The 18,253-nt window shown below is 33.6% G+C and overlaps 1 protein-coding gene across 1 annotated transcript in view; it reads left to right on the top strand.

Annotated features, from left to right (window-relative positions):
* CSMD3 (CUB and Sushi multiple domains 3) overlaps positions 1–18,253 on the top strand; it is an 838,052-nt gene that overhangs the window by 154,803 nt on the left and 664,996 nt on the right. Inside the window, exon 4 of the mRNA XM_009277245.2 lies at positions 17,478–17,672. Within this exon, the coding sequence (XP_009275520.1) occupies positions 17,478–17,672 (195 nt within the window). The remainder of the gene's footprint in view (positions 1–17,477; positions 17,673–18,253) is intronic.

The raw sequence follows: 18,253 nt of genomic DNA, 5'->3' as shown, positions 1-18,253 counted from the left end.
CGACTGTGTGGTCTTTAGTTGCTGGCTGGGGTTAAACTATGGCACCATTAAACATAAAAGGATGAACAATTGCTGGTGTAGTGCCACAAATAAATTGAATGCTGCTTATTAATCTTCATTTCATGCAAATCACTGATACTAGTGAATAAATAATGCTTTGAGATAACTATAATTGTTTAATAAATAATCTCTTTAATTTCAAAATTTGTGTTGTTATGTATAAAGCTACTAGATAGCAACTTAAAATACATCTAACTCTGTTGATCCGAGGTTTAAAAAACCCAAGTTTTAGGATTTTCATGACATGTCACTTCTAACCTCAGACTCTGATTTCTCCTCATTCAAGAGATGACTGTTCTGGCAGACATATAAAAAGAAGCAAAGTAAAAACAGAAAGAGGTAAATGAATGGGATGAGGGTAAATTAGATGCTAACTGCAGAGAAATAACTGAATATTATATTAAGTTCCTACCTCCCTTTAATCTATGAAATCAGGCAAAATCTGGTTTAATTTGAAATTGATATTAATGCAAAATATTTCATGAGTCAGTGATGCTGTTGATACTAATTTGACCTATACCCAGAAGCAAATGCTCCAATTTGAAATCAATAGATCTACATTATTTCAAATTTACTGCAGCATTGATGAGATGTTCACTTTACTGTTTAACATTATGAAAAATATGAATATTATGCAGCAGATTGCAATCAGTGTCTTGAAATATATAAAGATCTGCATGATCACTAATATTGCAAATCTCTGGCATTGCAGAAAATGAAGGAAAAAATTAAAGGAAGAGGTTTGCACATTACGACACCATGGTACCGTTTTTTCTCCCATCACCGAAATTACTTTTCATCATGAAAACATCACAAAATACTGACAAATATAACCAACTTATCCTTCCTCTGCTTCTTGCAGGAAACAGGACATTGTCACTTTTTTCACTCCTGCATTTAGAGAAAATAGACCCTAACTGCCCCTTTCCTGTCTCAGAGAGTAATTTAGGAATTTTCTGCCTAGTAGAAATAATTGCTAATTAAAAACAAGGACTAACCTTAATTAACATCAAAGAAAAAGACAGAAAGACAGACAAACTGATTATAGTAGTATACTGAAGAGATTCAGTTCTGCTGCTTCTGCAACCAGGCCCTCTTCTGCTGTGATCCTATTTTACATCCTATTAAACATGCTTAGAACAGGGAAGTATTTGCATGCAATAGTAGAAATAGCCCCTACATAAGAAAAATACCCTGTGCCCTCAAAACCTCTTGCTGCTCCCTGTAGAAGCCTTCATGTCTGTGGCAGCAGGATGGATAGCAAGTTGCAGTGAATAAAGTGGCCTGATGATAGTGAGAGAGCTAACATCAAGCCTCTGTATGTCTCCATTTATATGCAAAATCTCTACAGTCTCCCAGATTGCGGCTAGAAGACACATTTGCAATAATTCTCCTTAGTAGTAATTTTTCCTTAGAGATAGCACTAAATTATGGGATTGCTAAATTATTGTTATAATCTAGCAATGACAACCTTTTATAAGAAAAATGGAAGTAGAAAACAGATTCCAAGGAAACCTTTAAAAATTTCATGACACCTTCACACCAATGCCAATATTAAATCCAATATCCTGGCCAATTACAGTATGAGTGATTTATTCTGCCAACCTATTTTGAAATAAAAGATATATATTTCCTAACCCAAGATACAATGCCCTGATAACGTACTTCATTTTAAATACTATGTTTTATCAGTGATTTCAGGACATTACCCTGAGTTAAAACATTTTGGAAACAGACAAGTCTGGAAAAAATGGGATATATCAGCTTCATGAAAAATAATTTACTTAATTACTTAATCCAAGCCAGTATGTAAGTAGTGCACCATGCATTATAAAGTGTTTTCAAAGGAATAATTAAATGATATTTCCAGAATGACAAAGCAATAGATTTTGACCAAAATAAATGTTTTTGAAAGCAAGACTATTGAAAGCCAAAATGCAGAGTGAGGCTAAACCCCAAGCAAACGCAGAAATGAGTAAAAAGTAACTCTGAATTCTAGGAAGATGTAATTATCAATACAAGTACCAAAGCACCTTTAACAAACTAAAAGCTAATTCATTTTACCAGGTAAACATTCTTCAATGAAAATCAACTCAAAATAGTTTGATTTTAATCAAAATAGTAATCTCTTTAAGAAATGGGCAAAGTCATAGATAATAAATACTTCATGTAATTAAAAAGTTTGAGATAATCATATATCAGTGCATGAAGCATATATTGATAAAGTTAATTAACAATGCAGACTTTTATCTGAATACCTTTCATGTACATGATATATTTACACCAATACTTGAATCTACTTGCCATGGTGTGCCATGGTTACATCACAACATTTCACTTCATGGAATGCTTCTTCAGAACTACCTTTGCATGATTTTTTTTAAAAAATTTATTCAGGTTATTTGTAGTGTTTGTATTTAATATTTAACTCAAGGAATAGCTTCCCCTCAAAATATTGCACAGTGGATTACTTACCACATTGTTTAGATGTATTTCATAAATGTGCCTGATATTTTCCATTGTTTATAATGTTAAACTTTGTTTAAACTGATTTTTTTCCATTTTCCATTTTCCAATTCTTTTCTTTTTTATGAAAAAGTTTTTTCTTCCTGTCTGATAGCTTTGAAATGTTTTGTATGCTTTATACACTTTCAGAAATTATCTTGAAAATTTGACAAGGAAATGTTTGTGCCTTTTATTACCTTGTCTCACTGTGGCTATCATACTGAAAAACTGTAGATAGCTCAGGCTTAGTGAGACTGTCTAGGAAACAGGGAAATGCTTTAACCTCTTAGAGACTGTGGTTATGAAAAGGCCCGTGTCACCTCCGGGAGATCTCCTACTGTTACCAGACAAGGATGGTACCTTTTCAAACTATTGGAATGAAAATTCTATGCTTTTATGATAAAGGCTTCTCACTGCTTCCCCGAGCTGAGTTAGACCAAACACTGGAACTGAGATGAGGGGACCTATCTCTCCTCTGGTCCCAAGGATTCTGCTGCTGACACCAGGTGAAGGACACTTTTTTCCAGAGCAGCCATGACACAGTGCAAGGACTATACCTGTTATGACTGTGAGGTAGTACTTCTGGAACAAAGGAGAACGCAGTTGCAGAAACTGATTCTTGTCTCTTACAGAAGCTGGAAGATGATTGGTAAAATCAGAAGGAATGGAATAATAAGCTTCTTTTGACAGATTTTCTTGAAAACTCTATTTTTCCCTGCCAATCACAACTTCTTTGTGCTTCATGTAGCTTAAAAATAATTTCTCCTTTCATAATTCTGTTTTTTGTTTTCTTGAAAATTATGAAATTCATGCCTAATATGTAAAATTTATAACCAAATAAAAATTTTACTTTTCCTTCAGTAATTTTTGTTACCACCTATAAGATCATTAGATACTAAAATACCTACCACAGTTTCAAAGGCAGGTGGGTAATGCCTGTCATTTACTTATTGTACAATTAACACTACAGATCTTAACCAGCTATTAAATAAGCAGCATCCTCCTTGAGAAATTAAGATATCAAAGGTCTTTTAGAAAAAATCCACTATGTGAGCACTCCAGACATGCTGGTAATTGTGTCACCAGCCTCTACTACATATCTTGGAAACAGTTGACTCAGATAATTTAAAATCATCTAAAGTGACCTGAAGCTTGTGTGGTTTTCACAGCAGAAAATAGACAACCAAAAAGAATAATACAAGAAAGAGCTGATATGAACATATGGATGTATGGATTTGTTTCATAAATTAGATCTTGTTTTTATTGTTCTTTTTACAGATGATATCTTGTTGGAAAAAAGTTCTAGCTGGTTAATGTTCAAAAGGAAAGCTTGTATTGTGAAGCTTGTCTGTTATATACTCCACATACTATGTATGCATATTCCAGTTGTTAAGGGTAGAGAGATGTTTAAATGAAAACATTCTTTCTTAAACTGGAAGCAATCAGGATCCCATGAATTAAAGAATTTTAAGTTGTAGAAATATGAAAAAGATATTAATTACATTGTCAAGTGAAGATGATGTAATCAACAGGTTTTTCAAATGGACTCAGTATTAGCCAAGACTAAAATTTATAGAATGGATCCATTATCGATCAGGAGTGAGTGGCATTTAGGAAAGGTTTTTACCAGGAATTGAAGTGATGTAGTTTGATTTCTTGATATGTGGATTGCTATGTATTTGAGGTTGCCTTGACATCCATTTCTAACCCCTTGTTAAAAACATGCCCTTTAGTGAAATTCTGAGGTGAAAAAGACCACTTCAGTGTCATTTGATACTCTGACATGTACAAATTGAAAATATTTGTAGTTATAAACAAATTTCTGGACATTTCTGGACACTGCTGATACTTGGAATTCAAGTTATGGCTATGAGCCAGAGGATCGTAATGCTGAAAACAGCACTGACTTTTGAAGAGCAAGCAGAATTTCATGCAGTTGATGATGCAGTCAAATTCTTGAGGAGTTTTGTGGATTGTTTTCCATTTTTATCATTATCACCAGACTGACCTCAGTAAAGGCTGAAGTAGAAAGCAGTGCAGAGAAATTAATATACTTTTCTGAGACAAATGATTATTCCAAAGTTTGGCTTTGCATAACCAAAAGTACATTCGACTTGTCTATTCCCAGAAAACAAACTATGTCTGAGATTTTCTCTTATCTTTAAGTTTAATATAAGTATCTAAATATAATCCCTGTAAACAAATACATAGAATATAGGAAATAATAATAATAATAAAAAGTTTTATTTCTTTATTCAGTCATAACAAACTTCATCACCAAGAACAGTAAGTCTTAGTCATCTGGAGCTTGAGTATCTATTCACATAGTTAAGGTTTTGCTCAAACACAACTAAATAACTCAAAGGTTTTAATAACTAAGTAACTCCGTAAATTGTATATTGGAGGAGAAGACTTTACTTATATCAGCAATGTAGCAATAGCAATAATATCATCCTTCAAGAAACAGCTGCTAAGGAGAGTTGTAACTCCTGATTTTGGTAAATCGTTATGTGTTTCAAAATATCTTTTGTTTCACAAAGCAAATTAAAAATTGTAAACAAGTACGGATTTTTATTCCCTACTCTCAGTCTAATTTTTGATATGTTACAGAACTAAAGTACAACATTTAGCCCTGAAGCTTTCTCAATTGTATTGAATAATGCTTTTTAAAACTGTGAACTAGGGGGATCAAAATATAAAGTTGACATGCTAATCTCCAATTTACCTCCAGTTTGTAGATCTGATTAATTTAGGTTTCGTTATCTTTTTACAGTAGTCAACTCTATCGTAACTGTAAACTTTATGCTTAAACCCTCTTGTAAAAATAACATAGGAAAGTAGAAATACACATACTGATTCCAGTTAAGAGATTATACATTAATTTCTTATGTCCCAGCATATTCCCAGTATCTTTGTGCAAAGGTTGCTAATGCAAGAGAAGGCAGAGCGTTACAGGACTTAAATAAGTGAGAGACTTAAAATGGAATAAACTACTGCAGAAACAAAGACATAAAAGTATACTCAAAAGTTTCAGCTTATATAAACACACTAATATAACTAAGAGTTAATGGCTCAATTTGCATTTTTCTTAATATAACAAATATGTAGAGGAAAGAAAATATGTCATAATGAAGAATTGCTTGATTTTCCTTGAAACAAGGTAGACACTGCAGAAATCACAACACTGTAGTCCTGTCTAGGTAGTGTCATGTCTGTTAGTAAATATTGATCAGGTATATTTGATAAAGCAGAAAAGTTTTTCAGGCTATCCAGATGCCCATATACTAATATGTATTAGTTAGTTGAGCCATCATTAACATCCAGAAAGTTCACTGCCAAAATTATCACAACTGAACGCTGGGTTGAGCACTCAAGGTGTTGAGACCCAAACTAAGAAGTCTGGACATCCATAAATTTCCTTGTCCCTGACTCGATCTTTTTTTTTCCCTTGCAGCCTTCTATTTACATTTAGCCAGTACATTAATACAGTAAACATCTGACAACCAAGTCAATGTTAACTGCAAAAGTGCTCCAATTGTCACAAACTTGTCTGGCGAAAATAGACCTTTTCCCTGAATGAAAACACATCTATCTAAACTTGTTGAGAAACAAAGTAAAAAATGGATCTTTCTCCTCATTTTTCTTGTTCACATCTATTTTGCAGGGGAAAAAGGAGGGGAAATCAAACTAAAATGTTCATCAGTTCATTAGTGTCTTTCCACCAAAAATGGAAAATTAATGCTGAAAATGTATTTTGTCCATCAATTGTCATTTATATATTTTTTTTTCTCCTTATACGTTAAAGTAGAATTCTATATCACATGATGGAACATGTCAGATATAGACCTGAGGATACATCTCTGCATATTCCTTACCAATTCACACTGCGCTAACAGCCTACTTGTATAACATATATTTCTTCGACACTTTAGCTCTTCTAACATACCAATCTGTCACTCTTTAAAGAAGTTTTGCAAAGATCTCTATAAGATATATGATCTTTCAGTGAGTTAGCACTGCAATGAACACTCCATAAGCTCTGTCAAACAGTGATTTGTGCAGGACTGCAGCAGGTTATTAAACTCATCTTTTCCTAAAGCATTTTTCTTTTTCTCAATAACTCAATAAAAGCAGAAATTATTGAAAGTATTTAAAAGTAAAAACCGAAGACATGTTGTTCAAGTAGTTTCTCAGTATAGAAGTACCAGTAAGTTCAGAGACATGACTGGCATGGCTGTTTCAGTATTAACCTGTCATGTAGAGATAGCCAGAGAAACAGTGGCCTATACAGATGTTTAATAAGAAGTTAATTCAAATCTTGAGTTATTTTAATGATAAACCTTTCTCTCCCCTCAAATTTTGACCATTTCTACTCATTCCAATAACAGATCAGTCAAGAGAGGAATGACCCACAGCAGGATAGGGATAAAAGTAGCTGTTATTCTGGCTGCTAACGTGATTTGAGGGAAGGCTGACCATATGAGTTCAAGCTTATATTGGTTAAAAAAGGAATCTTTGAAGGAAGAAAGTTAATATGTCTATGTCACATTAATTACTTTGCAGATGCTCTCCATCACTGTGTCTGTAAGATTAAATGCCTTTTACTGTTTATGTCTCAAACACAATTATTTTAGTGCAGGAATAACAAAGGAAACTGTTTGATCTCTGCTCCTGCAGGACTCAGACTAGAAATTACAAATAGTCCTTTCTGATTTTAAAACCTCTGAAAATAAAAAGATACCCATAGTAGTTGATAGCCCAGAGGCAATAGTGCACTGAATCATGTGCATTACTATATTATTTACTTTTTCACTATTAGAAAGAAAAAAATTATAATTAAGCACTTTTCACCAAGCCCCACAAAGGATAGCTTATATAAAGCAGTTCCCCCTATGCCAAGTGATACTTGCTTATAGGAGAATGTTGGTACATATTCAACTTGAAAGCTCTTTCTTTTTTCAGAAATTTTAAATCATTCCTGCATAAGGAAATCATGTTTAATCAGAAAATACACTACTTTCTTTCTTCCATGCTTGAGAATTCTGAAAATGTTTTCCCAAATGTGTTAGGGAACTTGCCTCCAGCATAAGGCAAAGCACACAAATTTTGAGGCTCGAGAGATGTTCTCTAAGAAATACACAAGCCCATGCAATGAAGGAGATAATAGAATGCTGAATACCAACACTAATGTTAATTCTTGCAAAAGGAAAATGATAGCATAATGCAGAAATAAAATAACAATTACATATAACTGCTTCCGAAGTGAAGGACATCTGGGAATTCTTACTAAAAGTGAAAAGGAAAGGTGGAGTATATGGTAAAAGCAGACATAATGCTTTTGTGTTTAGAGTAGAATGTGCTTTTCCTCCTGTGTGGAAAGCTGACTGTTTTGGAAGGTACAATATTGTGGGTGCACAGATCAGCACTGAGTTATGAACCAAAGGTTTATGGAATATAAGTTATTCAAAGGTTTTGTGCTTACTCTTGATGAATGGCCTGTTGCAGATGTTTGTTTATTCACATTATTATCCATTAATTTGATCACATTGTCTTTCCTGGTTAATGAATCACCATGTAAGTAATTTGGACAAGATCAGTAATGTTGTATTATTTCACCTTATGCAGTAGAGTCATTAGGCCATAATGCAATTCAGCACTGCAAAATTATCAGGGTAAGTACCATTTAAAGCAGAATCATGGATATATCCTTGACCCAGTATTTTTAAATGTTCTTGTGTCTGGACATTTTTAATGAAAAATTCATATTATACCTGAGATGAACATTAACCAAAGAGACCTTTTCTAATAAAAAGGACTTTATTAGGTAGCCATCTGCTTCAGACCTTAAAAGTGTGATTGTGTTTAGAAAAATGATTCTGAGAATAACACTTTATTATGTAAGATCTGCATTGTTGGTGTATTTCTGAGTCATATCATAAACACTGAGAAAAATGAGCAAAATGAAACAGTTTTACTACTATTAGTTGTACACTTTTAATTATAAACTTTCTCTTGATTAATATATCAGCAGTGTTTTCAGCTATATTCTGAATGCAGGATCCTTGAGTACAGTTTGATGTAAAAAGAAAGGATTACACTTCCATCCTGATATGGAGTGGAGAATTTATTTCAACATTTTGATAAAAAAAAATTTATTCACAATAAGACATGTTGTATTTGAGAATGTAATATTTTTGCTTTACATTTACTTACACATTACCACAATTTTACACTCTTGAGAGCATGAATACATATTAATGACAGCTATGCAATATAATAAAACATGGTTAACTGAATAAGCTGTATCATATCCATACATAGTCTGAAAGATGTGCTGGTGCATCATGAAGCATTCATGAAAATACTTTAAAAGGAAGCTTGGTTTAAGGAATTTAAATTTCACCTGATGTGCTGAGACCTTGAGACACAAAAGGATAAAGAGTTTCTGTTTTCTAAAGAAGATTTTCTGTTGAAAGGATATGATAAGAACATTCAGAAAAGTAATTACAACAATCTAGTCTTGACTAAACAAAGGCACCACCTAACCACTACATATCCTACTTATTGAGCAGTAGTCTCAACCTGCCAGTTGAGATTCACTATGAAATATATATCAAAAAAAGACCTCTGAAGAGTTTGGTAATGTCCTCATGACATCCCAGAAGGCTGATTATGAACCTTTGCCATCAAATATGGTAAGGACATTAATTCTATCAAGAAATGGTGGTGCTGGGAAAACAACTGTGATACAGATTTTGGAGGGAATAATCATTCAATCTTCTAAAGGAAAATTCTAAACCATAAAACTTTCTCAATGAAAACTAAATTAAAGAATTAAGGCCCACATTTTTTTTTTTCAAAATGGCTAGAACAGAAACATTTAGAAAATAACTACAGGGATATAGCTCTAACTTTGTAAACATGTTTTCTGTAAACAATGTTGTTAAGGAATCCTTCATACCAGCAATAATGGCGGAAACCAGACTGAAATTTCACTGTAAGAGACAGCATGTCCTTTGAGAAAAAGAAGCAGGTAGTCAATGAAGTGACCCAATTGCATCAAACATTTGTACTTCTAACAGGGCACTACAATGGCTCCTAATAGTAATTCTATATATAAACATATATATACCAACACTTACATGTACCAAGCATATGTAATATATATATAAAAAAATTGGAATTTTATGTTACCACTGATACATATGGAAGAAAGTGTTTGTTACTCTGCCAGGTCATACAACAGCTCTGAATGTTTTAGGTGCCACCTAGTGCCCAGTTCTCATGTGTCAGAGTCCCTTTCATGAGGAGAAAACTGATTTTCTTTGTGCCCTTTTATGCCACTATTTAACATGTGCATGACACATCCCATATCCACCTGAGTGGATCACTCCCTGAGTGATCCCTGTAGCAGAAATATTTTTTCTCTTTTTTTTTTAAATCAAGTTGAAAAGTTCAACATACCAGAAGTTCTCTGCCTTCGATGTTAAGACACAATTTGTGAAGAAGGCCTGTGGTGGGGAAACCTTAGCTAATAAGTCAGACATGAGGCATGGTTGATTAGCCATGTACATGTGTATGTATCCTCAGACTATATACTGGTCAGATCAGATAACCTTTGCCAACAGGAAGCTGGAAGAGATGTTGCATACTTTCTTTTTAAGACTAGCCAGTCTCTAGATCATAATCATTTAAACCATAAATCTTTCAGATTAACCTTTATAACAGTTTAAGAGTCAATTCACGAATTAGCAACGCCTATCAGTGCTCGTGTCAACTCCTACATTTCTTCTTAAGCCTCCTTAAGAAGTCCCAGTACTTTTCCACAAAATGTGTTTTATTTCATTCTGTTCTCTGCTTTCAATATTCTTATGATCTTGAATATAAAAACTATACATCTTCCTAATATTTGTGTTACATCTTGCAAAATGGAACCCTAATTTCAGTAGGAATCTAGATATGACAGTACATCAAATATATAAAGTTAATGAAATTTATTTGACAGATGTATCTATTCTTGTCTGTGAAATTTGTGTGGAGACACTCTATGATACCACACAACTTGTTTGTGCTATGACATCCTCCTTCGGTGGGCAAAGTGCTTTTTCCTAAATCCAGTTAGCTTTTTATGTCTTTGGTTACTGTAAATTCTCCAGATAAGGACAGCCAGGGAGGAAAAACGCAACATTTATAGAGTACCTAGCATAAGGCAAAATAAGGTGAGGCATTGAGGCAACACTGGAATGAAAATAAATAATACTGTGAGATATTTCTTACCATAACAATTCAGAAATTGAAGATGAAATTCTGTTATATAACTCTAAAAGGCATAGTAAGAAATATATATTGCAGAAAGAATAGCGATATGGTATAGGTTTTAGGATTATTTTTTATTTTAGATTATCCTGGGCTCTGAAATAAGCTTTGCTCCGTAATTACAACAGCCTCTTCCCAGCTGCCTACAGAATACAGCTATGCCAAAAAAGTGCTCAGAATCACTGCAGTCTAAATGGAACAAGCCTGTTATGACTCATATATGGACATATCTACACAGATATTGCATGGCAGGAACGGTGCATCTGTCTGGGCTTCATCCACCTGGGAAGCTGAACAACCACAACATGAGGCAGATACAGTACCTCAGGCTTTGGACTATGCTGATAGAGTTGAATACTTTCAGAACAGTGTGGATGGAGCAATCGGTGCCACACTAGCAACTCTACACCCATTCCAAAACTTCATATAGTCTCCAACGGTCTTTCTCAGTCTATGCACTATGTGAATTTACCTTCCAGCCATACTCAGGGTTTAACTGGTGCCCACAGCAGCTGTACAGGAATTTGCTGCAGATAAAGCTTTAATCGAAGTCAAGCGGAATTTGGTAAAGGCAAATAAGGGTGGCAGGTGCTGTTAACTGTACAGCTCTCCTAGCTAACTATTCGGTCTTTACCTGTTTGTCATTTCCTTCAGGTAACACTTTAGAAGTGTGTCTGATGGGGAAATGTCAGTTTTAACCATATCTGCTGAAGCTTATAGTCATCTTTCTGTTGATTTCGTTTGGTGCTGGATTATACTGTCATATGGTAAAATTAGTGACTGCCATTGTCTTTTTGCATGGTCTTTCAGCTCACTAGTGCTCTTCTGTGTCTTCAGCTGATTTAAACAGATATTCTGAACAGTGTATTGCACGTGAAGGGAATATACTGCAAACCCTGGACCATTTCTTGTACTACATTTGTCATGCTCACTGTATCAATGTTACTACAGTACTACAATTATCACTTGTTTTCTTCACATATCCTGGAGGGTTTTTTGCTGTACTTCTTGTTGCTGTTGTTCTCTTGCTTGTAGAAGAATTATAGTAATGCAGTTCTAATTTACTTAATGTTGAAACAGGTTTGTTCCTATTAAAATAACATCTGACTTTAATGCTGTAAATAGAAACATTCTTGTGTTACTTGCAAAGAAGGAAAATGCAGTGATTGTTTCAATGTACTTTGAATCAAAATCAAACTCAGTATAAAAGTCTACATTTAAAGTTCCCTCAGGATGCAGTTTTAAAAGACACCCTTACACTAATCAGTGGCTTTACTTCAGATAATTAAATTCCTCTGTTATTTTTTGGCATGAAAATAATTTCAAAGGGAAGAAAAAAGCAAAATTATGTAATTCATTAAAAAACAGAAACTATGCAATGTAATTAGCTGTATTATCTTTATTGAACAGTAGAGACCCTCAGTGAGGTTACTATTACAAAGATATTCGTCTATCAAGATAAGAGCAATTAAGAACAGGAGAAGAAAAAACATGTTTTACCTTGTTTTCCTTTAGGGAAAAAAAAAATTCTTTGTCACACTTCCTCTTGCCTACCTATTTATAGATAGATACCAGAATATGACAGTCTCTTCTGATTGACCCACATAAAATGCAGAAAGCAAAAGAAAAAATTCAAGAAGTTTTGGTTGTTAGACAAACTGTTATTTCTATTACTCCTGTTATCAAATGTGAATTTCAGAATAGTGACTCTTCATTCTGCACTTGTATCTTGAGGTCAGAGATCTGTTGGAATCAAGGAATAACCACTGTTATTGTTGAATTACTACAAAGGAGAGACCTGGATTTTGTGGAGGGGATTTTTTTCATTTAATTTCTGTTTTAATAAATCTGTATTGCTCATGGTAGATCTTTCAAAGCATTAATTTATAGTGTCTCTTTTCTCTCTGAACCATACATATTTGTGCAGTTGAATTGCCACTTAGATATTAAGTTTTTCATTTTTTCCTTCATCACACTGATATTGCTTACTCCAAATTTTTCTTGTGGTTTCCCTCTGTAAATTCAAGTGGGACAGGTATGTATGTATATGTATATTTCAATATGCATGTAGGAAGACAATGGTACTTCTGTACTCATCAGTTAATTCTTCTACTCCCTTTCAGATCTAAATCTAGACCATGCTTACTCATATATTCAGAGCAACGTGAATGAGGACAGAATAGAAAAGAAAGTAAGCAAAATATACATTTTGAGAAAGAAAGCAAAATATTTTGAGGTAGAAACTATGCATCAAAGTTACTTTTTTAGTATATAAAACCTTTGGAAAACTATGTGCAACTAAAATAAACCATTACAAGATTTGATATAGGTGAATTTCAGGCTACTTCATATTGTTACAAATGTATCATCTTTCCTGATATTTGGGACCCTTGGAATGTATAGCACTCATTATATTCACACACATGCTACATGCAGCACTTCTGAAATCAGTCTTGAGTCTTCAATACAAAAGCATTCTCACTTGTCAAAAAGACAAACTGCATAAGCATTGCTTTTCCAAGGGGTATCTGTGTACAGCCGTGTTCTAGTATTTCCAGTTACACCAAGTCCTGTCCCAAAAGACAACTGGAGTAGTCCCTAGAATGGCGTATTCTGTGGACCATACTCAGGTTTGTCTGGCAAAGGCATTATTGTTTGGAATAACAGACACGAGTGAACAAGCAGTCTAGGACTAGTGCCATGCAGTAATACAGGGCATATCCAAACTGACAGTGTAGGGATACGGGGAGTATTCAAGTTCAAAAGTAATAAATGAAACAAATATTAGCCTGTACTGGGATATTTCATAGGTTTTTCAATGAGTGAGTACTCAAGAAGATATATATTTGATATTGACAGTGTTTCTCACTTTAGGTTGGGAAAAATGGGATCATAATGATTTGTAATATCTATGAACAAAAACAGTGATAAAGATATGGATCAATCCTTTAAAAAAAGACAAAATTCTTTATGTTCCTAAATGACTTATATCAGATCTAGTGTGTGAAGAACATTAATCTTCAGCAGAGAAAATACAAATAGCTTCCACTGAGCTGAATGCAATGCAATGATATGACAAATGCATTTTTTACTGGAATATTTGCAAATATTTGTTCTGGAAATTTGGACATCAAGTTATAAATTTCACGCTTAAACAGTTTAGGGAGGACAGGTGTTAGTCTTGACTTTATAAATAAATATAAAAGAAAAAATTCCTGAATTAAAATCTGAATAAAAAGAAAGTAAATTTGAAATTTCCATATCTGGTTATGACTTGTTTCTCCTTGAATGAATGCTGAGAAAAAGAGAGTCTCAACTTCTGCCAGCCTTGTTTTTGAAAGTCTTGTCACAAATAAATTATATGTAACATGATTTAATTTTAATTTTTAATAGCTTATTAATAAATATTTATAAGTGGCTGAATTTCTGCTAATTAAACTCTTTAAAGGAGTGTGTCCATTGCTGCTAAGAAGAACTCTCTGAGGCATATTTTACCCACAGTCTTTGAACAGAATTTTCATTGATGTTAATAGGAATTAATGAAATAGACACTTATTGAAAAGCATTGAAGTGTATTTTGATCTCGGTGTTTTATCATCATGTAAAAAAAATACAGGACAAAGAAGTTCATATGTACCTTACTTAGAGGTGGAATATTGATTAAAAAAAAACATTTTGGTTTTGTGCAAGCAAATAATGCACATGATTTCAGAGATAACTGACAATGAAATCTAAGACAGAAAATTCTTACTTGCAGAGAGATTGAAACAATTGGGACAGTTTGCTTTAAAAAGGAGATGAGCAACAATACACAATAAAAATGTAAAAAAGTAGGACGGTGTAAAAAATTCAGTTATGCTTATTTTCAGAGTACATGAACAAGGAGAAGTTCAACCAAATTACAATGTGGCAATTTTAAAAGGAAATACTTTTCCACACTTCATATCATTACTGAATATCAGACTGTCACTGAAGTTAAGAATCTGCAGAGCTGAACAAAAATTACAATCTAGTTTGGCAATTCCTGTGTTCCCTGACAGATGACAATCTCAAGGTAACGATCCGTAGCTTTAAATGGCAGGGAGTTGGTAGTACATTGTCACATTCAGTTTGAAAATAGTACTACCTATCAAAGAAGACTAATGCAGTTACTTGGTGAACTACACACCCCCCCTCAAAATAATGCACTTTATGTCCAAAATGAAAATACTCACAGAATGAACTAATATATTTTAAATTGTACAATTTATTTTCTACTTTATTATCTAGAATGAGGAACAAAATGACTTGAAGGGTTAGAAGTAGTAACATACTCACTAGCCACTTTCATAATATTAAAAAGTTAATGGAAAATGCCAAGTATTCTTTTTAGACGAGTCATATAGTATTGCAACTGGACAATGAGTTTTAGTTTAGAAGGACAGTGATTTTTAATTAGTGATTTAAAATACAATTTCATAAGAATATATTGCCTTCTGTGGGTAATTCTTGATGAGACAGCAGTAAGAGTAAAGCTAGCAATTTTAGGCAGTGACTGTTAAAGGCATCACTAATCTTTATATTCTTCATTTCAAAGGACAGGGAATCTTTTTGTGACCTTTTTACAAAGCAGTAAGAAATACAGACCCCTGAAAGATTTCATCTTCTTGGAGAAGCCGAAAATAAAAACACTGTGTACGGGCAGAGTTTTCAAGTTAATATACTATGATTCATAAGATTACCAAAATCCACAGGATGATATTCTTACCTCTATTTTGACATGCTATGATGATACATAATAACTGGAGTGGCCTTGAAAACGTTTAAAGGATTTAAGAGAAATCCCTTTGAACAGATATGCAGGAGTCAACTGCAGCATTGTCTTCTTTGTAAAGCTTGCAAGCAGATTTGAGGACAGAGGAGTTTTGTTGGAGGACAGAATACTTAGCTTGATAAAGCAGTAGTAAGTATATCAACCATTTAGGTGAGCTTTGAAGTGACCAAGATGAGACAGGTTATCTTCTTACTTCTGTGCTGTGTCCTCGTGCAAAGTAATGAAAACCAAATCCAGTTCCACAGAGTTTATTACATAAGGGAAAGAAAGCAATAGCAGCAATGACATCAGCAACTAACCTGCATATTTAACATATTCACGTCAAAATGTGATTGGTACAGCAAATCTTGCAGATGAACACATTGTTAGCATATATTTTATATATAGCATATATATGTATAGATATATATAGCATATGTAGCATATATATATGATTGTACTGGATTCTTCCATTTAATAACTGTTACATAGTTTTGTTTTATCCTAGTTCTTGGCAGTTCTTGGCATGGAAGTTTGACAATGTAATGTATCTCATGAGCCATACTGCTTGTTTTGATAACAATTTATACCTTTTTTCTTTAATTGAAACCTACTATAACAGTTCAAATTATTTTTTCCATACTATATTTAAATATGTTAATATATATATGTGTGTGTGCCTGTGTGCACACACTCATGAGCACATCAGGCATGCAGAAGAATAATTCAGTTACATGGAACTCAGCAAAAGAAATTAAGACAATACATATATACCCTTCTGTTCTTCCATCTTGTTTCCTTACTTTGTAGATTAGGGAAATTTGCTGTGAATCCAAGGACAGGTTTACCTGATTTGTCTCTTCCCTGTTAGCATTAGGCTGGCAAGTACACTTGGTACAAGCTTTGAAGAGCTCAGGATGAGATTATGAAACCTCTTTTGCTCACACTTGTACAAAATATATCTTTTTATGTCCATTAACTAAAGGACTTCAGCAGTAAATGATGGGAAATGTTGTAATCAAGCTCTTTATGATGCTGAAACATCAGTCAAAAGAGTACACAGTTGGAGTGTGAGTACCACCCAGTAAAACTGAACTCTAATTAATGTCCTCAGAGATCAAACTAACAGCAGAGCCGCCACTCATTTTGGATTCTCAATGGTTTAAAGCTCTGCATTAGAGTAGAAGTCACCCAGATCTATGGTATTCCTTATGTTTAAATTAACCAATCGTTTGCTCAGAAATCAGTTACCCACAGTATCTCATCACTTTTGGCTCATTATCTAAAATCTATTAAATCATTCAACAGCTTCTTGATCATGCTCAGGCTTATGATTGTTAAAACCTTCTCCTAGTGTTCTGTCTTGAGTACTTTTATTTATTCTTCCAAATTTTGGTTGATTCAAATCTGATGTTCTTTTATGTCTGTATTATGGTTTTGTTTATTGTTTTGTACTTGTATAACTTAAAAGTCAGAAATATATCAAGTTCCTTTTTTTCCTCGTCCTATATAATGAGTTCTTTGCTATAAATTAAGAAAAAAATATGAATTTATCTATAGCTGGAGCTTAAGGAAAACCTCGTGCTCATTTTCATGTAATATTCTACCTTTGGGTACGCGGGTACATAAGCAGATACTGAATAGACTAAGTCAGTAATGGCTTTTCAGTGTTGAGTTGTATAATATACATGAAAACACACTATCTGCCTGAAGTTGCCATAATTCATGTGTTCTATATTCTTCAGCAAAATGCAGTATTGATTTATAAAAACATTATAAGTAATAATAAATATGCTTTCTCCAGAATTACAGAGTAGTTCCTGTGGCAATCCAGGAGTTCCACCAAAGGGTATCTTGTACGGTACAAGATTTGATGTTGGTGACAAAATCCGATACAGCTGTGTAACTGGATATATTTTGGATGGCCACCCTCAGCTTACTTGCATAGCTAACTCCGTGAATACGGCATCATGGGACTTCCCCATTCCTATCTGTAGAGGTAAGAGAAATACTACAGTAATGTTCTCGAATATATACATTGTATTTGTTAGTATGAACAACTTTAAATCTGTTTTAATTACTAACTTTTAGATTGTGATTAAAGAAAGAAAAGCCTTTTGTAATATTTTGATCTCCTGCTCACATATATGATGTATCTCAGCATATGCACTGACTAATTTTTAAGTCAATATCCTATTAAAAAGATATTTCTCATTTATTTTAAAATATAGATAATGAAATAAGTACTAGAAACCTAGTAATAAGTAGGATATAAAAGTCTGTGTTCAACATGTTTACAACTATGGGAATGTAAATTTGGGATCCATTAATACTTCCTAAGGACTGACCTTTTGTCAAGTATTAACTTGGATATTGAGCAAACAGAAGTTTGAAACTACCAAAACAATTGAGTTAGAGGGACTTCCCCTCATTCTCAGTCAGATTTGATACCTTAAGATTTCTGTATAGGGTATTGCTTGTATTGTAACAAATATTGTAGGTCAAATCCTTTTCCCTCACTCACATTAGAAATATAGCAATAGTAGGGCATCCATTTGCTGACCTGACACACTCTCTAGA

The sequence above is a fragment of the Aptenodytes forsteri genome, unplaced genomic scaffold (genome assembly GCF_000699145.1).
Source record: "Aptenodytes forsteri isolate BGI_AS27 unplaced genomic scaffold, ASM69914v1 Scaffold49, whole genome shotgun sequence".
NCBI lineage: Eukaryota > Metazoa > Chordata > Aves > Sphenisciformes > Spheniscidae > Aptenodytes > Aptenodytes forsteri.
The sequence above is the reverse complement of the archived record's forward strand: the minus strand, read 5'-3'. Positions and strand labels throughout refer to the sequence as shown.